Source organism: Canis lupus, chromosome 11 (assembly GCF_011100685.1).
Source record: "Canis lupus familiaris isolate Mischka breed German Shepherd chromosome 11, alternate assembly UU_Cfam_GSD_1.0, whole genome shotgun sequence".
Classification (NCBI taxonomy): Eukaryota; Metazoa; Chordata; class Mammalia; order Carnivora; family Canidae; genus Canis; species Canis lupus.
Window position 1 is genome coordinate 16,625,335 of NC_049232.1, and position 27,532 is coordinate 16,652,866.

At 40.4% G+C, this 27,532-nt stretch overlaps 1 protein-coding gene across 8 annotated transcripts; it reads left to right on the forward strand.

Moving 5' to 3' along the window:
- The first annotated feature begins 3,098 nt into the window (after positions 1-3,098).
- On the forward strand, positions 3,099-26,558 carry CTXN3 (cortexin 3). 8 transcript variants are annotated; one of them, XR_005366632.1, is made up of 4 exons: positions 3,099-3,269; positions 4,262-4,641; positions 15,681-16,034; positions 23,588-26,558. XR_005366632.1 is itself a non-coding variant. In XM_038552040.1 (3 exons), the coding sequence occupies exon 3, from the start codon at positions 23,687-23,689 to the stop codon at positions 23,930-23,932; it is 246 nt and encodes an 81-aa protein (XP_038407968.1). In that variant the 5' UTR covers positions 14,419-14,507; positions 15,681-16,034; positions 23,588-23,686; the 3' UTR covers positions 23,933-26,558. The 8 variants fall into 8 exon arrangements, 6 of the variants coding, with proteins under 6 accessions (XP_038407972.1, XP_038407968.1, XP_038407973.1 ...); XR_005366631.1 differs by lacking the exon at positions 4,262-4,641 and having other exon boundaries at positions 3,142-3,269; XM_038552040.1 differs by lacking the exons at positions 3,099-3,269; positions 4,262-4,641 and adding an exon at positions 14,419-14,507.
- The last annotated feature ends 974 nt before the right edge of the window (positions 26,559-27,532 follow it).

Genomic DNA, 27,532 nt, shown 5'->3' on the forward strand with positions numbered 1-27,532 from the left:
TGCAGAATGATAATGGGACAAAGATGTTGCTTCCATTAACAATCATGGCTCGTATCCCATCTTTCAGTTCTGATGCTAATCACGGCAAGGCCCGAGCAGCCTCTTGAAGCACTGCTGAGCAATCCACGTTCAACTGTGATCTGAATTCTAAAAGTAAAAAACAAAAGTAATGTTTCCAAATAACTTATCAAGAAATGTTCTCACAGTAGTACAGTCCAATTCAATCATCTCTTAAAGATGTGACCTTTCAGTTACTTATATTGCTGTTCTTCTGTCCTTCCTCTCTCCTTCCTTGTTTTGGTTTGCACATTCCCATGATCCTTACCATTTATATTCATTGCTGATATTAGAAACATCTGATTTTCATGTATTTAGTTGAGGAAAATATGGTTGTGGCTTTCAAAGCAGATGAATTAAAACAGTTGTAGAGAACCTATGGCCTGGGAGTCAGATTTGGCCCACCTGTTTTTGTGTGGACTGTGAGCCAAGGATGGTTTTAGAATTTTAAATGATTAGGGGAGAAATCAAATGAAAAATAATATTTTGTGACACCTGAAAAATTATATGAAAGCCACAGTTCAGTGTCCATAAATAAATAAAGTGTGATTGGAACACAGACATACTCATTTGCCTATGTGTTATCTATGGTTGCTTTCATGCTCTGAGATCTAGTAAATACCAAGATTGCTTGGCCCACGAAACCAAAAATATTTTCTTTCCGGCCAATTAGGAGAAGTTTGCTGATTTCTGAATTATCATATAACATAGTGAGTTCTAAAATGCAGACATTGAAGAAAGTGATGCCCTGAGGGGAATTGAGTTAACTCCCTTGGAGTGGTTGCATTTTCCATAATCAGTTACTAGTACTTACAGTTTTGAAGACGTCTTATATTTGTGGAGTGAGCTAAGGTGGTTTTACGATTACAGTGAGTCCGAAAGAAACAGCTCTTTCCACAGTGAATAAGAAAACTGAAAAAAAAAAAAAAAAAAAGAAAGAAAAAAAAAAAGAAAAGAAAACTGAATCCATAGGAAACATTTGCTTTGTATCAAAAAATGTGTGTTGTTAACAGAATCGGAGAAGAATTTTTCCACTGTCCCCAGTAGAACTTTGGCAGTTCAGGGTCTGAAGAAGACCGTGGGCCTCTCCTTTTGCACCTGAAAGAATGATGGGCAGAGAGGCAATGCTTCCAGAAGATTCTCCCACTTAGCTGACTTCTAAATTCCAAGTTCTCCTCCCCTCTACCTACTTAGCCATTTGCATTCAATGGCACCTATTCTTTGAGGTTGAGACGCTCACAATGCATGAACCCAATGCAGTCCTTTTCTGTTTACAGGTCTTAATCACCATTTAGCTGGTCTGGGCTTTCAGATGGACATTTTCAATGCTTCACTCCCCAGAAGTTTCTCAAAGCCCTGGCTACTGGTTAATGTTTCAAAAAAAAAAAAAAAAAAAAAAAAAAAGAGGAAAAAGGGAAAGGGAAAGAACCAGCTTTCAAGTATGATGAGCCTGATTTCTCATTATCTCCTTACACGGTGTACCTTTGAAAAGGGCATACTCAGCTGTTGAGTTGTCCCCAGGAGTTTGATAAAGTGCAAGAAGATACTCATGGATGGCAGATGGGAGGGTTAGCACACCTATCCTCACTTTACATCTGAGAAAACTGAGGCTCAGAAACATTAGTGAATTAGCCAAGTGTATAGAATTTGGAGACTGGCAGAATTGGGATTTGTATTTTTGAGTGGGAACTTTGGGCTGCTTCTATTATTATCACAGCCACTGCATTGTTGTAGAATATAATGAAAGCTACCTGTCTAGACTTAGCGGTCTCTGTTGGACACAGGTTAAATATATTAACATAACCCACTGTATTCCTGCAAGGAAATTGGCCTTAGAGGCATGATATGACCTATGTTGCCCAGCCCAGGGCTCCTGGAAAGATCTTAAAGCCCTATACCTGACAGCTTCAGCTCTTAAGCTAACATGTTCTGGAGAGCTCCAGATTTACATCAAGTGTTGAGTGATAACTTTGTTTTATTTTATTTTTTTAAAATTTATTCATTCATGGGAGACACACAGAGAGAGGCAGGGAGGGACATAGGCAGAGAGAGAAGCAGACTCCCTATGGGGAGCTCGATGAGAGACTTGATCCCAGGACCGGGATCACAACCTGAGTCAAATGTAGATGCCCAACCACTGAGCCACCCAGATGCCTGATAATTTTGTTTTAAAAGCAAGAGAGAGCAGATGTCTTTGAGAAGAATAAAGACAAAGCCTTGCCAGGTGGGGACCTCCAGTGAACTCAGGGTAGGCTGACCAGATGTATGGTACAGGGGATAAGTATTGTTAGGGAGAAACCAGTCCTAAATCAGAAGTGGAAAAATCACCTCATTGAAACCGAATTCTGGAATTAGAGTCTGATGGGAAAATGTCCCGTAAGCCCAGATATTTATGGAGGGCCTCTTACATGCCTTTGACTACATTTGATTTTCTGGAGGATAGAAGGCTCCTCGTGGAGGATACAAGGCTTCACGTGTACTTAGGGAGACAGGACAGAGATTCCATGAGTTTGTCCATTAAATAGAATTGTGCCCCTTGTAAAGGATCTGAATTTGGGCAATTTTGCCAAGAATTGTTGTTTTAAAACTGACTTGTCTGTTATTACACAATTGTAGTTATTTATCTCAGGAACTGAAATGAGGAATTTTCCATCCGTATCAAGAATAGCAGAGAGGATAATCAAATGACCTCTAGAGGCCAGTTGCCTTCATTTGAATCCTTCTTCCATCGCCTTCTACCTGTGTGATATTGGGCAAGTCATATAATCAGTCTATGTCTTAGCTGCAAAATTCAGCTAACAATACTTAGGATTAAATAAATTATTACATGTAAAGCATCTCTAAGATCTTTGGCATATAGTGAAGATATGAGAAAAAATAACTCTGACATATACATTAATGATTCAGAATAGACCTCAATATTTCTTTAAGGTTTCCATTCCAACTTGAGTGTAGGCAGGAGGTTTTAAAATTATACTTGCATTTGAATTTGCTGGATTTATGCTGAAATGAAAAATTATAATGTATTTTATCATGGGAAAATGTGCTGTTATCAGTGGTGCAATCAGAAGACAAAAGATGAAAGTAATATTTATGATTATATAATAGTTGTACTTATATAATAGCATATACTTCTATGTGCCAGGAACAATTTTAAGCTTTTTTTAAAGCTCTTTTTAGTCCTTACAACAACATCTTACTCCGGGAGATAGGTAAGTACTACTATTATCCCCATTTTACATATGTAAGTATATAGGCACAGGGAAAGTGAGAGAGAGGAAGGACAATGCAACTATTTAAATTGCTTTATGTCTTATGTTGACATTAACTATGAACTCCTGCCCTTCCATTAGACCTCATTCTTTTATATGTTTATAATCTATTAGTGTGATATTTAAGTGATGTTTTATATATGAATTGTTTATATAAGATTTTGCTGATTGTTTATTTTATTTTGTGTCATTTGGGGACCGGGTCAAGCTAATTGAGGAATAGACTATGGTGGATGAGTGGTTTCTGGAGATGATTAAGAGATGGGTCAGAGAATTGGAGAAGCCAACACAGATGACAGTTGCTAGCAATAGAAATAATTTTGAAATTACATTATGGTTCAATATGACCAGACTTCAACATAGTAAAGAGGCTTGAATATAGGTACTTACTTATTTTATGGGGAATCTTAATGGCAAAAACTTATCTAGTAAAGCATCATGAGAAATTTTCCATTGAAAGTACTGATGAAAGCATCATGATTTCTAATTACTCTCTGAAATGGCTCTTTATATTTAGGTCTTCAGAGAATATGCTTCTGCTTGAAATCCATTGAATTTATTTTCATTTTAAAAATAGTAGCCTTTGAAAGAAACATAGCTAGTGCTATTACCAACCACTATGTTTGAATTAAACCGATTACTCAAATCATGATGGATTTGAATTAGTTTTCTTTGTGTTTATGAAAACATGTTTGTAGAATTGAATTTTTCTTTCTCATTTATCATTAAGAGGATAGCTCGAGTATTTTAGAATTGCAGTATAATTCCCTATGACTGGTTTACAGGCAACATCAAACTATTTTGATACTCAAAAGGATTGTGGAAAATACTTCCAGATATTTGATGTTTTCAATTGTAAAGGCAGGACTGTATATGGATGTTGTGATTGTGCTTCATCTACAACAGACCTAATTGTCTCTTCTGCTCCCCAGAGGGTAGCAAACATACATGTTAGAACTGGGTAGAAGTTCTTGCAGCAGGAAAAGATGCCTCGCCACCTCCTGCCATGCTTCCAGGCTTTACTCCTCAGATTTCAACAGCTGACTTCTGCCTGTGGAGGTGAAGACTTGAGGCAAATCATAATGTAGAGTTACTCCATTTCTTCTTCCTTTGAGAGAAACTGTCTGTAAGGCAATACTGCAGATTTTTTCCTCCTGAAATACATCCAAAAACACTCAAGAAATCTCTCCCTCAACCTTTAGATGAAAATTTCCTTCTAATTTTCCTCCTGAAATACTGGTGGAACCATTCTACCTGGAAAGGTGGAGTTTTTAAAGGGATCAGCCTCCCTCCAGTTATCCCAAAGGAGATGGTGAGTGCTCTGGGAAGCTCATCTAAGCATGGGAAGACAGTAGTGTTATTTTTCTTGTGTGCATATGATAGACATAGAATCATAACATTTTAGGTCTAGTTATAACCTCCTTAATTTAATAGCTGAGAAAGTGAGACCCAAGAGCTAGCTTACTTAGGACACTGTCACACAGCCACTGTAAGAATGCAGATTTCAGGCCTCTCTGCTCTTCTTTACCTCCCGTAGGTCCCAACTCAAAAGACCCAGGAGTCTTCAAGTAACTTTCAATTGTCTTTTCTCAGTGGTAGATTTCACTGCTCTGAATGAGTTATCAAGTCCAAAATTGCATAAGATTCCCTCCAAATTGCAGCTTGCTTACATTCTGGTTATAATATGTAGCCAGAGACCCAAAAAATTTTCCCTAAAATAAAGGAACTCGATATTCTTAAACCAGTGCAACACTGATTGCCTTATTTATTGATACCTCCTGCAGTAAAACATCACTGAGATGGAGTGTGGAGCTCTCTTTTTGTTCTGAGCTAATTAGAGTACAGTTTTGAGAAATGGTTTTATAATACTAAACACAAACATGAAAAAATATTGATGGGGATTTCTTCTTTGAATCAAGTTACAATAATTTTGTGGATTTATAAGTTAGACAATCTATTCTCTCATCCAACCTCTTCCCAGTGCTATGCTCAGTTGGGGCCACCTATAATGCACTATTTGAACTCAAGAGGAAATGCAACTGTCTCAGTTGAGTGGGAATAGGTAGCAAAGGACCAAGGAACTCCACTGTGCAATAGTTGGGTTAGTGGTCTTGCCATATAGTGGCCTCTTCAAAACCCCTAACGACCTCAAAACTCTTAAATCTACACAGGAAAGTGAATAGGCCAGTTACTATCAAGAATACTAACTTTAGGTGAGGTTGTTTCTTTGTTTGATTGATTGATTTGGTTGCTCTGAGGAGCTTTTTGTTTCTGCACTCAGGAAGGCATCAGGCTTATGTTCTCAGAGGACAGAGAAGAAGCAGAACCATTAAACAATGTTTATGCCTTCTGGAGTCTCTAGCAGTCTAAACTGATACTTCCATCTTATTAGAATTGTTGTTGCTATTTTAAAATTCTGATTCTACATGCATCCAGGAGAGGGCGTGGCCAAGGTCAAGGAGGTTACAAGGATTCCATAGGGGTGTGCAGTTAGGAAAAAAAAACAACAAAACAGTAAAACATGGTGTAGCAGGACAAGGAAGACAAAGACAAATAATATCTCATATCTAAAAAAAATAACTTTTTTGTAACATTGCAGGTAGGTGAAAATTGTGATCTTTTCTCTAAGGATCACAAACCCAAGAAATGGCTGGTGCCTTATTGTGGAGATCCAGCTCACTGCCTCCCACTTACCTCTCACCCACACCCACGCCATGCTTCTTCCCTCTTTCTGCTGGCACAAGACATTCCTGCAAATGAGAGGCTCAATGCTCAAACTGAGATTTGATGCAGTCTCTTGTATGTCCACATCTACTTACCCTGTCCACTAAGAAATGAATGTTTTTCCAGAGTCCCCTATCAAACTTTTGAATTATTTTGAGACATGATCATGTCTGTGTATCTGAGGCTATACAGAATACAGGTAGGCAAAAATATTTTAAATGTGATCTTTGTGCTCTTGAGCAAATTGTTTCAACTCCCCAAGTCTTGTCTCTAGGTACCTATGAAACTGGAATAATTATATTAGGTGTCTTGGGATGGTATGGCCCCTATGAGGTACTCAGTGTGATACTTGACCCATTAGGTGTGGAGTCAGGGTGTGGGAGGGGAATCCAGAAACATCAGGCCATGACTTTGCTCACTACAAAAGAGCCAAAGAGTTCTTGGACTGCATTGGGAGGGCAACATGCTAAGTGGACTGTCTTATTGGGCCAAGCTAGAAAGGAGACAAGACATAATCTATAAGAGGACCTAAGAGATCAGAGACTAAAGAAACCAAATAAACCCAGGCAACAAAATCCAGGCTGAGGCTAGAACCAAAGGGGAGGCAGGGAGGCTGAAGCAGGAGACCCAACTGAGGTCAGGGGGACCTGGAAGAGTGACCAGATGGGAGATAATGTTGGTACAGGATGAAGCTTAAGGATGCTGAGATGAGTGAGAGTATATGCCAGAGAAAGATTATCGTGGGCTCGGGATCTCTGGACAGTCACTATGTAAAGAATAAAACTATAGTTAAATGTAATGTAGACTGTCACTGTTTGACAGAGTTCATGTTCCTTCCTAGGAAAGAATTATACTTCTCCTCCTATTAAATTCAGATGTGGCCATGATATTTGCTTTGTCCATGTAATTGAAGCCACCTCATAGAGGCCATAAGAGCCAGGACATGCTCTACCATGCTCTCTTTATCCTCCACCTCTATAGCTGGTAGAAGCTGTCCCTTTTGTCTCGGTTTTGAAATGAGGAAAATTATCACTTTGGAGCAGAATCCTCAAGTGACCCTTAATGAACATGTAGCAAAAAATAAATTTTGTTATTTTTTGCCACTGAAAATGTGTTTGTTCTTTAATCACAGCATTATCTAGCCCATCTTAACTATACAAATGCAGATTACTGGTTGGAAGCTAGTAATTAATGGTTATGCTTGGTTAGACTTATTTTAATATGGCAGGCAAAGATGACAATGATGTTGCAAGAGAAAACAAGTAGGAAAAAATACAACCATAATGTTTACTTAGGACAACAGAGAATGAAGTCTGTGGGTAAATTTGTTATTTCTGCTAATATCATAGCCAGTCAAAATAAATTAATTAATTAGTTAATAGGAGGCCCAGCCTCCTTTATTCTCAAGTATCTTATAGTCTAATCAGAAAGTGATTACATACACAAACACACACAGATACACACACACTATTTTCACTGGATAGAAACACGTAAAAGTGTACAATTCTTGCCATTTTAAGTGTTCAAAGTCTAGGGAGACCAAAGGTATAAGGCTGCTGAATTTTGTTACTGTGATTGTATTGCTATTCTGATTTTCCTAATTAATATTTTACTTTGCTTTTGTGGTGTTGAGTATTAAGAAAATATAAGAAGATTTGTTGTTGACTGGAGTTGCAAAAATAAGTTCCATTATCCTTCTTTGTTGTATTTAGTTTCCTGAGCCAGGTAGCTTTTGAACAGACAATCCATGATGGGAGAAGGGTAATTCATTATTTTACATAAATAGATGTGGTTCTGGAATGACAGGACCAGAGAATGAGAAAGTTTTTTTTGGGGGGACAAAGATGTAAGGAGCTGTAATCAGGTAGACAGACAAAGCATGCACTCCATCTGTAGATGGAAGTCAAGACAGAGCTCCAAGAGCCAGCAAAAGCTCATCTCCAATCATAGAGGCTAATTTTCAAAGGCATGACCAGGGAAGGGGTGACTGTTAATGATGAATGACCCACTTTGCCATCCTGACTTGGCCTAGAAACATAGGCATGTGCAGGGAATGATAGAGATTTTTCTTCATCCTTTCCTCATTTGCAAACACAGCTCTTCTTGGCTTACACATTAGTAATCCATAGTTCACTGAATATCGTATTGGCATTTGACCCAAGCCCCTAACCATATTCATGATACACAATACCAATTGCAGGGCTATTGGCCATACTAAGTGTTCATTTTTCTCAATTGATTCTATATCCATTTCTGAATTAAGAAAAATGTTGAGAACAAGAGCAAGGACCCTTCCTAAAAGTAATGCTGAAGGGCATTCTCATGAGGATGAAAGCAAATGGAAGTGAGACTTAGTTAATATCTGCTGTGCCTCAGGTAATTTGAAAGGTGCGGTGCCTGAGTATTTCAAATGAAGAGTTGCCCTTTTCACAAGCTCTTGAAAATGTTTCCCAAATTAATATTCAATCTCTACTAATTACCCACAAAGCATTTTCATTTGGTGTTAGCAATGTACACTGAACTTCTTAGTGGCTATGTTATTGTGTTTATTTATCTACAATTCCTATAAAATAAAGTTTATAAAAGACAAGATTTTTTAAAGATTACATATGGTGTCTCATGCTTCAACTAAGTAACCACTCTAAAAAAGATCTTATTTTTCAAAATTTGAAAACAAATACATCCAGCCTTTTTTAGATCAGCAAGGGGAAAATTCATTGAATATATAATAAAAGTTATATTCGGCTAGCACTAAGGACATATAATCTAACTCATGGCTTCCTTCAAATGTTTCTGAAATTTAATGGGGTATAAATATATATACACTTAAATTAATGAAGAAGTGGGATCCCTGGGTCGCGCAGCGGTTTGGTGCCTGCCTTTGGCCCAGGGTGCGATCCTGGAGACCCGGGATCGAATCCCAAATTGGGCTCCCGGTACATGGAGCCTGCTTCTCCCTCTGCCTATGTCTCTGCCTCTCTCTCTCTCTCTCTCTCTCTCTCTCTGTGACTATCATAAATAAATAAAAATTTTAAAAAATTAATGAAAAAGTAATAGAAATTAACTAAATAAATACACACATAACAGAAGTTAGCTAAATACATACATACATACATAACACATATAAAAATAGATGATGTCTGAATGATAGAGGGAAATGAGGGCCATAGTTTAGATTTTATTGCATTGCATGCGATTACAAGAAATCACATTTTAAGTGCACGTAAGATGTTCCAACAGCTCCTAGATGGAGTAGCTTTACTTATAAGCAGAACAGACAACAGCCCTTGAAGGGAGATTCAGGTGTTCAAGAAAGCCTCTGTCCTCAAAGAATTCTCTGCTCACTTGTGGCTGACCCCTAAGATGCCATCACAAGAGACTCATTGCCTGGGTTTCAAGCGAGGGCTTTATTTCTTTTTTAATGGTTTGTCTGTGCTACTCTGACAGTTTCAGTGAAGTGAAATTGCACGTAGTTAAACAATATGCACACGACTAAACAGTCAGATTGCTTAGAAAGGCTTATAATGAAAAGTAGTGCTCCCCTGCGCTACCCTCACCTCTTGGGTCTAACCCCAGGCAGTGCAAAATTTTAGCAGTTGCTCTCTTCACTTCTCTGGTTATTTTCTCATTAACAAATTGACCTCATGCTTGTCTATTTTGTCAATGCTGACATTGTCTCTTCCTACCCTGCTGTCCTAAGTGACAATTTGGCTCAATCTTTGCCAATGCCTCTCCTGATAATTACATCAGGATTCCCAGCCGTCAAGGTGCTGTACAACCCCAGAAGGCAGCATCCCCGGACTTGGCACTTCTTCTTATTTGTAGTTCCACTTCTCCTCAGCCACCCCATCCCTGCTGCCACCCCCTCTGCACGATGTCTGAACCTGCTTCACCAGCTAGCTCTCCTCTGTTCATTTCCTGTCCCTGGAATAGACCAAGCTTCTCTCTGCCTCTCGTTCCACTCTGTTGTCTTCATCACTATGGGCTTTTATTCTGGTCACTGTTCACTGTCACTTTATTGGAGATAAGAACGAATGGGAGGAAGAAAGAGAAGATGGATATAGTTTGAATGGAAATTTCAGGCAGAGGTTCCTTAGGCAGAATATAGTATATGCATAGTTCTAATGATGGGTCCACGAATTTAATTAAAGAGGTCTGGGATACCCTTAGTTTTAAGCGTAAAGCTCTTCCCTCAAGGACTTAAAATGCCTAATTTTGTTGTGAGCAGAGCAGAGTGTACAGATGGCAGATGGAGCTGTGTAATCACTATGTCGTACACCTGAAAGTAATGTGACATTGTCTGTCAGCTCTATTTCAATGAAAAAGTAAAATAAAATACCTAATTTGGCCAATCAGGAAGGGAAAAAAAGCATTTAACTTTATTGTTTTCCAAATGTAGACTTCACATGCACTACGTCATTAGTCATACAGGTTTCTTACTCAAAATACAGATTCTTGGCCTTACTGAATTAAAAAATATGAGCCTATGGGATGCCTGGGTGGCTCAGTGGTTGAGTGTCTGCCTTCCTTCGGCTCAGGGTGTGATCCCGGGGTCCTGGGATCGAGTCCCACATTGGGCTCCCTGCAGAGAGCCTACTTCTCCCCCTGCCTATGTCTCTGCCTCTCTCTCTGTGTCTTTCATGAATAAATAAAATAAAATCTTTTAAAAAAATAAAAAAAAATGTGAGCCTGGGCCCCTCAAATCTTCACGCTTAACAAGCTCATGAAGTAATTTAATATCCCATATAATAGAAATATAGTTGATAGATACTATTCACACACTATATAAAAATATGTAATAGATATTATTTAAAGACAAAACTGTAGGTGGTAGGCTGGTGTCAAAGCTTGAAATCTAGGATTGGAAGAGAAAGATGTACTCAATGTCTGCCTTTTAAAAAAATAATTAATTAATTAATTTAGACAGAGCAAGGGGCAGAGGGAGAGAGAGAGAGAATCTCAAGCAGACTCCCCACTGACTCTGGAGCTGGAAGTGGGGCTCGATCTCATGACCCTGAGATCATGACCTGAGCCAAAACCAAGAGTCTGATGCTTAACCCACTGAGCCACCCAGGTGCCTCTAAAGTCTGCCTTTTAAAATAATATACTATGTGACTGAAACTTTTGATTGATCCCACTAGAATATTGGAATATTTGTAAAGTTAAATGATTTTTTCAAGCAGCAATCGATTATATCATTCGAAAGATGTAGCAATGAGGCAGCTGAAATTTGCACTCAGCAACTATAGATCATAACTTGTGTTTATGATTATTTCTTCATTCTTCAACCTCCTTTCCATCATTTCCACAGGTTGAAATATCAGCAGTTGAGATTGGTTTTTCATAAGTTTTTTTAACCAGCATTTTAAAAATGTCTTTGTATGATTAGTTTCCTCCTCTGGGTGTTTTCAAATTGATTTTCAGTGGTGAGATTTTTAGTTCCAGAATTTCATCAGGTATGGAAAGTCAGGCTAACAGGTCAGTAATTCTCAGGCCTGTTCTATTTAATTTTCTAAATCATCTTAATATTTTAATCTGCTCAGCCCTCAAAGTGTCCAGGAAGTAGAGGTCCCTTCTGCAGTGCAGCTGTTGAACAGAAAGAATAGTGCCAAAATGAGAGCATAAAAATTGAGAGGGATGGTTTGTATAAAACTCTAATTGGCACTTTATATGACACTTTAAAGGCATTAAGTATTTCAAAGTCATTAAGAAAATTGTTATTATTGTACAAGGCATATAAAAAGAATAAATTTACCCACCAGGCTGTTAACTCCTCAGTATGAATTTCTTTTGAACAGTGAATAATCCATAGTAATGTTCTAATACTTTCATGCTGTAATTAGAATTAATATCTTAAAATTTGCGAATACTATCTCTAAATAGAACAGGGGTTTTCATGATGCATTTCCTTCCTTGATGCTTTATTAATTTTGACTTATAAAGGAAAAAATGAACAAACTTGTTCATTTTACAGGGCAAGCCGTAATATTACATTCTATCAGTGTTGTCTTCTTTCCAAATACATTTCCAGGGAGTTGCAGTAGTTTGTTTCTCATTTCATTTCGAATACTACTCTGTTCCAGATTCATCAGCTACTAATTGAGCATTCAACATACCACAGATGTGATGTGTTCAGAAACGTGTTCAAGAAAAAAAAAATCAAACCAGGAGGCTGCCAATTTGCAGTTGGACTTTAACCTGCTTGCTTTTAATAATGCTTGAATATAGGTCCTAATTTATAGGCTGGGTGTGAATATTATTAAACCTTCCCTACTGCTCCCTTGCGCTTTGAATGTTCACTGACCTGTGAAGATAGCTGAGTGGATAAATAAACTTACATTTAGACTGGGCACATCAGAGGGATATTATAAATAGAGCTCATCTTGATTTAAAAAAAGCAACTTTATTATTACATGATGTATTGATTTTTTAAAAAAACTAAGAAGAGAGAAAAATAACACATAAACTAACTTTCAATTCTTTTTTATGAATTAAAAGTGGTGAACCCATTAACATGAATCCTAGCCTGCCTGTTTTTCCACCCTTAATTTCATATTCACTGGTGGTTACATGAGTTAAACTTGACGTTCGCCTCTAAGGGCAAATGAGAGATAGTTGAGAGAGTGGAACCAAGGGGGGCACCAAGGGAGAGGAGGGGATCAAGAGGGAAGAGGGCTGAGAGATGGGTTTTGCCATTCCCCTTTCCTCTGTGTGTCCTTTTATCCAGCACTTTCCTGAAGAGAGTGGTCAGCTATGTCCAGTGTTGCCACAAACAGCAAGGAAGATCAATGCCACAAGTTTTTGTTTTTTGTTTTGTTTTGTTTTTTTGCTTGTGATGGTGAGAAGCCACGGATGGCCTTGTGAAATCAAGCCCTATAGAGATATGAGAACATAATTCTGATGTTTGCTGGCTAAGCAGTGAAGGGGAGGTGAGGAAGTGGGAAGCAGTGGAGGTGGGCTAATCTGCCCAGAAGCTTGGCTATCGTTGCTCCATGTGGAGCATCTCCGGGTCCGTACCAGAGAACCTCCCAGAATTGTGCAGTGACAACCTGAACAAACTCAGGCACTGACTTCTCCATAGTTTTCATTCTTTCCCCACCCAACACAGAACATATCTGATGCTGAATAAATAAATTTAGTGAATGTTTCCTGACTACATGAAAGAAAAATGTACATAAAGGAAGAAAATAGATTTTTACAAAGATTCTACTAATAAATGGGAAAAGAAAATCATGTTTCAATTTTGAAGATTATATCAAGAATCAATTCAATTTTCAGAATTAGAAACACAACCATGGTAATGCTAATTATAACAGCTTTGTGTTGGCATAAAGCTTGATGGTTCGTGAAGCATTTTTTTTGTTTTTATTTTTTTATGCATTGTCCATTACTTTATGAAAAAGTGCAGCATGGGACAGACATTAAGGGAAGGATCATAATCTAAATAATATTCAAGGTGAGACCCACAGTTAGAATGTAGAAAAAGTTCTTAAAATAGATTTCTGATAATATTGACTCCGGATGTTGTGTGGTTAAAAAGAAGGTGCTGAATTAACGCCCAAGAGTAACCTTGGGATCAGAATGTGTTAGAGAAGCATAGCATGAAATCATCCTATTCACCACAAATCCGTGTTAGTCTGAGCTTTGTACAGGTCTGTGTAGCATTCTAGATTCCTGATTTAAAACTGGACCAGAAAGCAGACATTTGGAGAAGAACTTAGAGGGAAGATAAAGAGAGCATTGAAGTCTAAAGAAACACGACCTACTATGAAATGTTCAAGGAACTCGACTTTTCATCAATCCTTATTCATTGTTTCAGAATTCAGGATGAGTCACATAATATGGCTTCATGGGGAAGGGCTCACTCCCATCATTTCAACGGCAATGATCTTACAAAAGAATATCCAAACTTGGCTGCAGGATCTTCACCGAATGCCCTTTGGTTTACCTAGTTCAGCTTCGTCAGGGGAAGAGCACACTCACAAAATTGTGCAGTGGTTAATGACTGACTTTTTTTGCAGCCAGGATAGAATGAGAAGAAATATGCCATCCCATTGAGGCCAAGTAAGCCATGGAGGAGTTAGTTGGAACAGAGGTTGTCAGAATGGGGTATGGAATCTAATTCTCTGGAGAGTTTTAAAAATAGGCCAGGCACTTGTCTCTCTGGGGTGGTTTCAGGCTGCAGAGGAGCTGCAGGGCAGCCATGGCCTCTCGTGTTCCCTTCCACCTCTACGAGTCAATAGGGTAAAACAATATCTGAGGAGGCCTCCTGGGCAGGGTGAGCTCGTAGTAACTCAGGCTTATTTCTAACTAGAGTGCTTTCTCACCCCATGGAATGATAAGTATATAAGTATGGGTGGGGTCAGAATGTTCCCTGAACCACACTCTGTTGGCATTACTGAGACAGGTCACTCATCCACCAGCGCTGTCGGCTGAAGAGCACAAAGGAGACCAGTTAGTATTGACAGTGTTCTGTTGGATTTCATATGTCTCATTGTTGTGTGTGTGTGTGTGTGTGTGTGTGTGTGTGTGTAAATACAGTCAGGTAAACTCATCAGAAAGGAAATTCAGTTAAAAATCTGGAATGCCAGAGGGAAAGGACCTGCAGTGAGTTTAGCTCCTAATGTCAAGCATTTGATTGCGACATTAGATCATGGCATTCGGCATTTACATTTTCTTGGGTCTGAGGTCTACCCAGGGTTGTTGTCTGCTGCCAGCAGATGGAGATTTGCCTCCTAGACAATGAGCTCTGTTCCAGTCCCCTACAGCTACTGGGTAATGGCCGGCTTCTCGCAAGAGCCGAAGAGACAGCAAAGCTGACAGGCACCGTCAGAGTGAGCTTTAAATATCATGCACCCCATCATTTGGTGGGTGGGTGTTGTTGCTAACTGTGCTTCCACTTCAACAAAGAAAGTGGTGAGTTGCCAAAAAACAAGGATGTTCCATCTTAAGGATTGTGTTGAATTCTTTCCAGAGAAGTACTTAAAAAAAAAAAAAAAAAAGATGAATTTTATCCTTAAACATTTTCCAAATTTATTTAGGCATTCTATCCAAGGAAAATAATTTAAGGATTGTGCCATGTAACTAGAATCCATAGAATTATAACAACTTTCTCTCACCAAAGGTCTGTCATTATTCAATCAGTGGTCTCTGGCAGCCTGCGTGGGGTGGGGTCCCTGCCAAGGTCATGATCGTGCAGGCTGGCCAAAGGATACACTGGACCTGGCAACCTACCTACGGCCTAGCAAATTTACAAACAGGTGGTAAAAATATGATTTTTTAAATTGTTCTTTCCCTTTCACCTCCCGTAATTACTGCTTTTCTGAAAGGTCAATTCTGTTTTCTTTAGGAAAAGGAGCCTTTCCTTGGTTTTCCAAATACTATGTTGATACCCTTCCTTAGAAGGCTTCCCCTTAATTAAGTTGGCCCGAAGGTCAGAAGCCATAATCAATATAGGGGCTGGTTGCTGCAAGGTGCTAATTGACATCCCCAAAGAGCAATAGTGTCAACAATCAATAGGGGAGAACAGAGCATTGGTAGATTTATGGCTTTGATTTTGAAAAGGTATGGGAATGCCCTGCGATGTTTTCCCCCGTACTCCTTTTGAATGTTAATGCTTTCTTGAAGATGATTTCAGACACACTGCTAGGATACTGCCTCTACTCACTGAAGCAGAAGCCTCTGAAGAGTTGCTGAGGCAGAACTGAAATCATGGCTCGCCACAAAGAAGCAGCCGTATTGGCCGCTCACGATGCCCTCACACAGAAAGACGATGCTCCTTTAACTCGGGGGTTTTAATGGGAAGTTTCTAAGCCTGAAACAACAGCTTTGGAGCTGGGGTGTGCCATCAGCTGCTTGCAGCTACCACTGTCTACTGCTTCAACACAGCTTGGTCGGGAAGGATGGAAACTAAAGAGGCTTGTAACTACCTGTAACAGTTCCACCAGGAAATGGATCAAGTGTTTGCTCAGCCAGATCCAGGTACTTGACCAACACTGTGTCTTTGATGAGCTAATTAATGCTTTTCTCTAACTTTACGATTTATGCATGAGCAATAATCGCATGGATGCCTTTTCCATCCAAGTTCTGAATTTAGATCTAGATGTCAGATGAAGTCTAATTAAATAGTTGCTAGGTCAAGCTAATATGAAGGGGTGAAATGGAATGATGCCTTGATTTTCAAAGCATGCTTAAGTTCACAGTGCTACCGATGCTGGATAGGGAGTAGTAAAACAGGCTTTTTTTTTTTTTTTTTTTTTTTTTTTTTGGCTAAGCTGCAGTAAATTAGTCTGGAAAGCTATTTGCCCATTATAGTAATTTTTCCATTCGCCTACAACATCCAGCCTTCTGAAAGGGATGTTTTAATTTGTTCACAAAGGATCACAACTTAACAACTCATAATGATAGCGCTGACCATCCCTGGTGTCCCTGGGTGGTAAGCACGGTGCAGCCCCAGCCTTTTGAGATATCAGCAAGCACTCTCTTTCACTGGGAAACACACACAAGGAACGAGAAAGCAAACTCGGGTATGACAGTAAGGTTTATCATTTGCAGCGAAACTTCCGGTTTGCCTATAGTGCCTTTTGGTACCCCAGTCACCGACAGGGCACTCACACGGGATTTTTCTGATGTTCTCAGCTAGGCTGCAGCCTTGCTCTGCAGTCCCTTTAAAACTCTTCTAGCAGAGGTCAGGAGGAAGATGAAGGCAGGGAAGAAGTGAAGCTGAGGTTAGGGCTCAGGCTGAGAGGAGGGTCTCCTGCTGACCCAGAGCTGGCAGGCCAGGAACAACAGGATCCACTCCCTAACCCAAGCAGACATCTGCAGGCTGACTTTGCAGTGACAGAGGGAGCAGACCTCCCAGGACAGCACTGGGGGCTGGCAACCATTCCAGAACTGCCTGTTGACATTCGTAGCTGACCGCATTCACATGGATTCCAAGCCATTGTTTTAGGGCTTTCGAGTAGCCCTGGGTCTATTGGTTGAGTGTATAAAGTAATATCTATCTTCTGCCATCCTGTGAATTCTGAAACATCAGGGCTATTGTATCATATCAAGAGGTCTGTATTCAGAAAAGAAAAATATGGAAGTTGCCATGTGTTTATGTGAGAGAAAAAAAGGAGGTATATGTTGTTTAAAATACTTGAAGTGCCTAGAAAGAGCCAGGAAATTTTTAACTGAATTCTGAATTTCTGGGCTGGTCACCAAGAGGGCCAAGAATTCTTTCAATTTATAGGAAAGATTTTATATCTTGGTGTGTATATCCTGGAATGCAAATTACTGTTCACTGGGCTCATACACAGCATTTCCGCAAGATTCATAGGTAATAACTTTTGTTTATACAGTGATCTGATTACTTAGATGATGAGGTGGCTTTTGAGGAAGGCTCACGGTTATAGGGGAAGATATATAATAGGGTCGCAGGGGGTGTTTACACGTCTGGGGTGTGAGGGTTGGGATGGAGGGTGGAGTATATCTCCAGAGACTCCAGTTATGCAAACAGCAATGCAGCGGAAGCTTTGTTTAGCTCAAAAATAGAGATGATTCTATTTAGCATCACTCTCAGGATATGTATTACGTTAATCATTGAAAGGCATGTTAACATTTCAACAGTCAGTTTTGGAACTGTTGAAGAATAATGCAGCGCTTGGAGGAACTTTGTCTCTGCCAGTCATTACAAATTCAGTCCTGCCTACCTAGCCAGTTCCCTTCCCGGTACAGTCTACAGAGTGGTCTCACTGGTCTGCCAGATAAATATAAATAAGATACACAGGATGTCTTTGTAGGACAAAGTGTCCTGTCCGTCCCATGTGATTGTACAAACCCTGAGTGTTCTTGCTCAGTAGACTCACTGTTTTTGCATTTACTTTTGAAAACATGTCAAGTCACATAACTAGGTTTCTGGCCTAGAAGTTTTAAAAATGAGGTGTGGCACTTCTGTGGCTTAGAGGTACTTAAAATACAGACAGCATTGCTTCACTGCACCCTGCACACCATTAGCAGCCACAGGATGACTGACTTTTCTACTCATTCCTTCGTGCCCTGAGAGAAACATGCGAGTCAGCATCCTTAGGGGAATACTTCTCTTCTGATACCTGATTTTTTTTGATTTGGGGGCAATTTACTTATAATCTCCATTCCCTGGTGTGCTTGTTAGAAAGAAATTAGAAACATCATTTTGTGCAAAAAATGGTATAAAGAGGAAACACTCATTCATCATCATATATTTATTGAATGCTCACTGTGTGCTAGGCAGGACTCCTCTTGTGCTGCATCTGCTATCACTATGACCATTGCAACCCAATGCAGAAGGGGGTTGGGTAGGTGAAGTGATGGGCACAAAAGTGAGAGGGTGGGATTATATGCCTATGGGCAGCTGCACAGAGCAAGGTGCCAGATGCATCCAACTAATTCTGTTGCTGTCACTTTAAAGATGAGAAAAGAAATGTATCATTGCTTTCAGGTATATTTGCTTCATATAAAGTAATTTTCCTTCCTGTTAAATTATATAATACGATGTTAACAAAATGAAATGCCCAAAGGATCCCAGCTTGCAAAGGGTACATGTTGGCATCTGTAGTGTCCAGGTAAGATGTCAGGCTTCAGGATATTTTAAAGAGCTGATCTTCCCCACCAGCCATGCAGATCAGCTAAGAAAGCCTTGAGCCCTGGAATAGAAGGGTGGCAGCTAATTTTTGTATTTGATGGGACCCGACCCATCAGCATTGAAGCCAAGGAAAATGTGAAAAATCCCAATAACTGCTTTGCAAATCATGAAATCGGAGACTATTAAAGTGTCATTGTGACTCAGACTATCTCTGATTCTTTGAAATAAGATCTATTTCAAACACAATGGCCTGACATCCCTGGCTGGCTGGATGACATGTGCTTTTTACTCCTGCTTTGTATCAGCAGGCACCTCAAAATTTGAATTCAGTTCCTTGGATTGTAGGGGGCCAAAGATTCGATTCAACCTCTATTTAAAAAGGCAGTGACCCCAGAGCTGCAGAGAATTCCCCCAAGGAGCTTGCCACTTAGTAAGGGGACAGAGTTGAACACCCTGGGGACTCATCCTGTACGAGGTGGTGCTGCAGAATGCAGGTGCGGTGCTCCCGAGGGCAGAGCAAGAAGCACCCTGTGCCTCTGGCGCAGGGACAGATGAAGGCCCCGCCAAGGAGGTGGGATTTGGTGTGAACTCCGAGGGAGGGAGCGAAATCCACAGGCGGGAATAGAGTGAGGAGGAGGGCATTAGGCAGGGAGCATCATGATTAAATGCTCAGAGGTGGGAAACAAGCCTGGAGGAGTTCAAAGAACAGCTGGCGTTAGATGGAGCTGCAGAGCAGACCCAGTGAGGACGGTCTCCTCAGGTGTCTGCAGACTTGATCACATGTAAGTTTGTTCTTCTTGGGCCATTTTACCACAAACCAAATGCAATTTGATGTTTGCTCCTGTTTCACCTAACTATGAAAATAAATGAAGAACTTACAAGAATTCCAGTGTCGGAATATGACCTGATTTGTCATCCAGAGAACAGAGGTATCAGGTCTGTAGGGGAGTCAATGGGCAGTTGGGGTCTTGGGTCGTTGGAAAGGAAAGGTTTTCTTGAGGGAAGAAGGGGTAAGATTTGAGCTGAGAAAGATGGATCTTGGCGCAGTATTGTAGGAAGTATGGGGAGGGCAAGAGAGGCCTTTGGCAGATTATTCTAAGGAAGGTGAGTGGCTGCTAGTGATAATGACTATGGCTTAGAGGAACTGCTCACATGGGGCTTTGTAGGTACCACAGAGGGTTTTATACTTTGTGACTATCACCTAGTCCGGGGAACTTGACTTAAGACAGGGGATGTGTGACACAATTTTTGAGATGGCATCTTTTCATTATGTTTTCCTTGGTGGTCCAGTATTGAAATTAGACTTTATTGTGTCCAGAGCACATACAAATGGACCTGCGAAGGGAAGACATGAATGTGCTGCGTGAAGGGGAAGCCAGTTAGGATTAAAATATGGTCATGAGTAACTGTGGCCCTCTTGTACTGAAAATAACCGCCTTTTGTTATTGTTAACACTTAGGTAGTTGCGTCGGAATTCTTTGAAATAATTTACTTGCCCAGATTTCTCTCTTTGTCTGAAAGGCAGATTTCATTATTCAGGTAAAAGCAGTCTGAACATTTTACAAGGATCATTTTTGCCAAAAAGGGACACTTCACTCTGAGGCAGATATTTTTAAAAATGTTGATGTCTTTGCGTATTTTGGGACTGTGATGGTCAAACATTTATTTCTTGTTCTGCATCTTACTCTATGCGATGTTGCCTTTAACTTCAATGTGCTGTTGAGCTTTCCAAATTTGTAAATTATTGATTAGCTGATTGCGGGTTTAAAATCAAGCAGGCTTTCCCAGGGATTTCAATCAGTCCCAGGCAAAGCTGTGAAAGAACTGGCTTTACTTCCTGGGTCTCCGTATCCCCATGTCCCTTTATAACCATCTCTGGGTTTTCTCATCTGTACCCACCATCCCTCAACCTCCCCAAGACTTTTTTCTCTTGGGCCATCTGTCCTCAGCACCCCACATCTGCTCCTCCCAAACCCCAGTGGCCCTTCATTTCCAGCAAGACTCATCGGTCTCCTTACTATCTACCACATTTCCCCTCCTTGAAGTTAAGAGCAGTTTTCCTAGACAAATCCCTGCTAGTGTGTTAATGTGTCACTCTCATTGGTGAAATACTGCAATATACTAAGGGGCTTTGAGGATTTGGCCAAATGAAATTATTTTAATGGGAACTTGGTTATCACAGTATAGCTGGGACAGGAGAGGAGGCTGACAATTTATAAAGAGCTGTGGTGTTTTCAAAAGGCTTTCATCTCCGTTTTCTCGTCAGTTTGGTTTATCAGGAAGGGGTGGGTGACAGAGGGTTGGAGGATATGTGTTTATATTTTACCAGGCTTCTCAAAAACATGTGAGGAAGCTGTAGAGAGGCTTAACCATATTCTTGCATCTGCCTTTTAATCAGAATAGGGTTAATTAAAAAACTAAATTAAAACTGATTTTTAAATCATTCTAAGGGTTGGCTTCCCTGCAAAGAAGCCAGGCTCCAGACTCATTTACAGGAAGACAGAAGAGGGAAATGTGGCTGATAACCTGAATCAGGATGACTGGGTTACTTGCTGGGGCTTCTTGGAATGGTCGCCCATCCCTGCAGCCCCCACATGGATGGTGGATCAGCTTAAAAACCTGAGTTATGGAGAAGCCTAGGAAGTATGAGATGATGAGCTAGGAGAAAAGGAGTTGGCATTTTGCCTTGTATGAATGACAAGCCTGGGGTAGACTGCTCTTGGGCATCAAGATGGCTCTCATCAAGTGGACACGAGGGTGCGAAGGGAAGGACAGAACAAGGTATTGCTATTTTGGCCACCCAGCCTATGGCCAGGGAGTCGGCACAGGCTCAATTCTCCTGTTTTCAATGAACTTCACAGATCCAGAAATCTTTATGTGGTACTCGTACACAGTTAATGGTCTTCAATTTTCCTATATTTCCTTTCTGGGTTACATAATGTTTTTGTATAGAACTTCCTGAAAATGTATCGCTATCTCAGCTGTGTTAAGAATAGACAAAGAAAAGAGCTCTGGCCTCATTTGGCCTGGAGGAAAAATGGACATAGAGTGGGATTCTAGTAAGTCTGTGGGGAGGGCAGGGTCACAGTGATGGGAATCCTTGGGAGGACATGGAAGGATGGCTCAGGCATTTATACCTCTAGCAGCACTCGACTTTCTTGTGACCCAGCCCTTAGTGAATTTTATACCTGCTATGAATAAGTCTAGTCTGGATATTTCTTGGGGCCCTTTCTGGAAGCAAGCACTAAGGATTGCTGCATTGGAAGCCCTGGCCACCCTTTCCAGCCCCCTCTACTCAGCTCAGTTTTCTGCTGAGAGTTAACACCCAAGGATGGGAGGGTGCTTGAAAATAAGCAAATCAAACCAGACCCAGTCCAACAACGTCCTCTATATCAGGGGCTGATTTTTTAAGAAATACCATCAAATTTTATCCCAATCTTGCTTCAAAATAAAAATGGATGATAAACAGATCTACTGCAGCTATTCCAGCCTTAAACAAAATTTAGTCACAGAGCTGCAAAATATTCTTTCTCCCCAAACTTGTAACTCCTTCCTTGTAGACACTGGTTGTAAATCCTTTTATAAACTGTGTCTTAAATTGTGATTTTATAAACTTTGAAGTGTCAACATACATATAAGCTGTTATTATGATCACTAATGCTGTACTTCAAGGCAACAAGTTAAATGTAGAAATATTGTTTTCTAGCTTTAAGTCATAATTTCTATTTTTATTTGGTTGCTTATTTTCATTGAATATCCTTTCTTTTGAATCACTGTTAATTCCCATGCTACTTTGCTACACAATTTTTCATATAAACAGACTCATACATAGATTTAGTTCTCTGTCTTTTATGGCCTTTGTGTATGCTCCAACTCGCCTTTAAAGACAGTCATATCCACATATCTTAATTTTTCTCCCAGTAAAATGGCTATAGTGATAACTTATCTTCTTCCTTCTCTTCCTCTTTATCAAATGGTCTTTAACAGTAGGAGGCCACTGTAAAGCTTTTAAAAAAATACAGCCAATCAATTCCTTCTCCCTAGCTGAGTTCTCGGGGTCAAGTATTGAACCTGGTCTTTGTTGGCTGAAGAAAAAAGAAAAGCAGCAGGAGCTTGGTGGTCTGGGAGTCTGAGATGCCTCATTTCTCCCTTGGCTCAGGCAAGAGAAAGAGAAAGAGAAGCATTCTGGCTTCCACAGTCATGTCTGAAGTGAAGCAACTCTTAATTTTCCTTGTTTTTCTTCTTTGTATATTTTTCAAAGTGTTTTTGCAGACATTCATTCTCATAGTGGCACCATGAGATACACAGGCATTGCTGATTCCATTTTTATAGCTTAGTGACCTCTCCAAGGGCCCATACTCATTTAGCAGTAAAATGGAAGCCAGAGGCTGAGGCCCAGAGCCCGATACTCCATGAGAGTTCCCTATTAAGCACCTTTTCCAAGCCTTAATTTCCTTCCACTGGAGCTATAGTGGTCTCTGCTCTCACGGAGCTTGTAGTAGAGTGGCTAACCTATGTTGTGTTTAGCTACAGCGTTGGCACATGGCTGGTGTTCCAACAGTGGTATCATTATAAGGATGATGTGAAAGTCATGTGATTGGAGGGAATCTAGAAGAGACCTGGCAGGGGACACTGGGCTCGGATGTCAAGTTGGCAGCACACCCTGAGGTCAACACTACCTTGCACATTTCTCATCTTCTGTACTCTGTTTGTCTTCCCTGCCCATCCCTCCTGGCCCCAGGTGGCTGCTCTGAGGACAATCTGGTAATTTCATGCAAGAGTAAAAGATTCTTCCCCATAATTACACAGAATTGAGCACGTCTGGGAAAAAGCTTGGAGATTCCTTGTTTTCTCTGACAAATAGGACTGTGAGAGTAGAAATAAACTGCTCCTTAGTAGTTATCCTGTCTCTTTCCCTTTCTTCCTGCAGATCACTCAGTGGCTCCACGGTGCAGCCACCATGATCTCAGCAGACTGATGATGGAAGAAAAGGAAACTGCAAGATCCCGAGCTCCTGCTTCTCTGGACGATGGATGGAGGACAGCCCGTCCCTTCAGCCCTAGTGCCCCTTGAGAATGCATCACCAGATTCTAGCATGTCTCTGGAGCAGAAAACCACATTTGTCTTTGTGATTTTGTTGTTCATTTTCTTGGGCATCCTCATTGTCAGGTGCTTCCGGATCCTTCTGGACCCATATCGGAGCATGCCGACCTCAACCTGGGCGGATGGACTTGAAGGCCTGGAGAAGGGGCAGTTTGACCATGCCCTTGCCTAGCAGAGGGGGAGCAGGACCCCCTCCTGAAGGGGTGAAGTGCATCATGTCTTGGCGAGGAATCCTCTTTAGTCAATGTTCTTAGCACCAAGTTTTAACAGCACCTGGTCATAGGCCTACAATCCCTCATTTATTAAACATGCCATTAGGTTTTGAAGGATATTGGAGATGAAGGTTTCTAACAGTCTCCTGAAATAGGAAGTCTTGAATTTCTGTGTTTACTCCTGAATGAATATTGCCAAAGGTGTGCGGTGGTGAAAGCAAAGAACATTGGCAATGAGACAAACTTTGCCATAAAATGAAGTGCTCTCCCACCCAGCCAGAGAGTGGAGAATGGAAAGGATCTGAAACAAATCTGGTCACAGGGCCATGAAGAGGCTTCCTTGTTCTCAGCGTGTCCCTCAGTTGGTTTTATTTGCATGGGAATCCAGGTCCTGGGCAGAGACTCACTCTGAGAGGCTGAGTGAACCCAGAGGAGCACTGGGAATCAAAGCATTAGGGTGTGCTTAGCAGAAACAGTCCCCTCTCTGGAAAAGATGAGTTAGGATGACCTCATTTTATTTCTCAAGTAAAACTGAATTCACAGGCTTATGGAGCTTTGAAAACTCTCCACCAGGCCAAGTACATTCTAGGTATTCATATTAATAAGCAGTGTAGACGTAGCTATACATAACTTGAATTTACTTTCTTTACATAAATGATTGAAAGAATGATTTGTGAGTGTAGCTATGAGTTTTTTTTTTTTAAAGAAAAAGTTAATTGTTTAGAAGAGAAGACTATACTATACGCTGGCAAACTGAATTTAAATTAAAAAAATAAAACAAAATAAAATAAACGAATAAAATAAAATAAAACGAATAGAAGACTTTCACAGTCTTAAGAGGAATGTATGTTTGGGGCTGAAGAGAGAAGCCAAATAAAACTCTTCAAGAAATGATACTGTCTCCTCTCCTATGTCACTGAGACGAATGCACTGGTGGCAGCATGTGACAAGAAGCTCAGAGGATGAGCACTGTTCTGAGAGACAGGAAAGGCTGCAAGGTCATTGAGTTCATCCGTCTCCCATTTCAGAAAGGACTCCCACACATCGTCCTGTGCACATACGACCTATTCGAAGGCCTGTTTAAGACCACCAAAAAGAGAGATGTGAAAACCTCTTATTCCCACTTCTCTTGGTAGGAAAACCTTGTGTCTCAACTAAACCCCTGAGGCTGTACTTATAATCGGTGTCTTCTAATTTTCTCCTCAGCTAGCCATCCAATTTTTTTTTTTATTATTAATTACAAAAGTTAAAAAAGCCAACTATGCCTGAAAAAGCAGCCCTTAGTAAAACTGCTTTCTTGTCTTCCCTATTTTTCTTTAACATTCTTTGTAGGGCCTGCTGTCCAGATTTCTCCCCTCCTCATGTTCCCTCATGACTTTCTTTTTAAAATTTTAAAAATTGATCTCTACATCCAATGTGGGACTCAAACTCACAATCCCAAGATCAAGAGTCACACACTCTTCCAAATGAGCAAGCCAGGGTCCTCTTGATGTTTTTTTTATTTAAAAAATAATAGCTTTATTGAAATATAATTCACATACCATAAACTTTACATTTTGAAAGTGTACAATTCAGCAGCTTTTAGTACCTTTCCAGAATTGTGTGACCACTGACACTAATTCTGGAATTCTATACTAGTAGTGAAGTCTCATTCCTTTCCTCATAGCCCCTGGCAATCTCAAATCCACTTTCTGTCTCTCTGTGGTTGCCAGTTCTGGACATTTCTTTTTTTAAAGATTTTATTTATTTATTCATGAGAGAGGCAGAGACACAGGCAGAGGGAGAAGCAGGCTCCCCACTGGGAACCTGATGTGGGACTTGATCCCAGCACCCAGGATCTTGGCCTGAGCCAAAGGCAGACACTCAACCACTGAGCCCCCCAGGTGTCCCTCTGGACATTTTATGTAAATGGCATTATAGGATACGTGAGCTTCTGTATATGGCTTTTTTCACTTAGCATGTTTTCAAAGTTGGCTCATCCATGTTGTATCCCTCCTTTGCATGGCCAACTAATATTCCACTGTTTGGCTGTACTATGTTTTGTTGGTCCATTGGTTGTCATGGTTATCCAGTAGCTAGTATGAGGTGTGCTGCTATGAACATTTGTGTACAAGTCTTTCCTTCAAGCCTATGCTTTCAATTCTCTTGAGTATATTCCTAGAAGTGGATTTGCTGGGTTCTATTCAAACTCTATGTTTAACTTTTTGAAGAATCTGAGACTGTTTCCCAAAGTGGCTGCATCATTTTACATTCCTGCCAGCAATGTATGGGGCTTTTGATTCTTTTCTTAACTCTCTCCAACTACTCAAATTTCTTCTTTAGCTATACACTTTATAATGGAACACACCATTTCAAGAATGAGTCTGATTAAAAAGAGAGAACCACCTCGTGGTATCTACATGCTGCTAGTTCACTGATGCCTCCGAAGAGCCTTTGCTTTCAGATCTAAAGCAACACACTAATGCTTATCTGCAGCCATCCTATGGTCTGTTATGTCACCTGAATATTTTTTTCTGTTTTGCTAATACATATTTCTTTAACCCACTAATTAAAATGTTTTCTTTTTTATTCAAATGTACCATGTCACATGTGTTCCTATTCAATTTCTTCTATTTTATTGAGTCGATTTAAATCCATTCAAGTGTTTACTAAGCACTTGCTTTGAGCCTGGCACTTTTAGCACTGGAGAGATAGGAAAGGTACAGGGCTAGTTCTTGCTTTTGAAGTACCTTTCAACCTTGTTGGAGACCTAAGAAATGAAAGAAGGCATGTGTCTGAATCCTTGCTCAAATGCTTGATATAGACTTACAGTTCCCATACTAACAAAATCATCTGGAAACTTAAAAAAATATACATGCCTCACACACACTCATTGTTCTTGTAAAAGTTGTACATGATCATGGTAAAATAAAAATGTATAAACATCATGGAGAACGATAAAGTAAATATTCATAGCCAAAATTCTGCCTCCTTAGGTCCCTCTAATTCCAGTTTCTTCAGGGGAGCTTGCTGACAGTGTAGACTGCTACAGCCTTCCATCCCCAGAGGTTGATTCTGTAGAGCTGGGTCAGTGAACAAATGCTGCGGGAGACAGAACATGGGAGAGATGGATGTGGGCCAAGACCCAAGAACTATCTCAGGATGCAACTACTTGGGTGTGATGGTACATGTTTCAATGTTGGGTGTAAAGATCTATGCAATAAAAATTGTTGTTAGGAGATCAATTCTATCTTGGCCTAACAGGACGGAGATGCTTGGGGTCTATGCAAAAGAGAAGAGGAAGGAAAGAGAGTAAGCAACAGAGAAAGGAAAAGGGGTGTGGGTGTGGGGCTTGCTGGGAAGAGAAGTTGGAGCTCATGCAGAGACAATAAAGGGGCACCTGAACACCATTTTGTCCTTAAAAGCAAAATGAAGTGTGGGAGTCAGTGCAGGTTGGCGAGAAAGAAAATGACATGAGGAGTGGCTGTCAGTTCCAGTTTGTGCAGCCTTGTCGGGGCAACATTGGGATCCGCTTCTATAATGGGAATGGACTGAAATAGCCACCTGCCCTCTGAGGCTTG

Excerpts from the sequence above, each read along its gene's own strand:
- CTXN3 (XM_038552044.1), top strand. The coding sequence starts at position 23,687 with ATGGATGGAGGACAGCCCGTCCCTTCAGCCCTAGTGCCCCTTGAGAAT.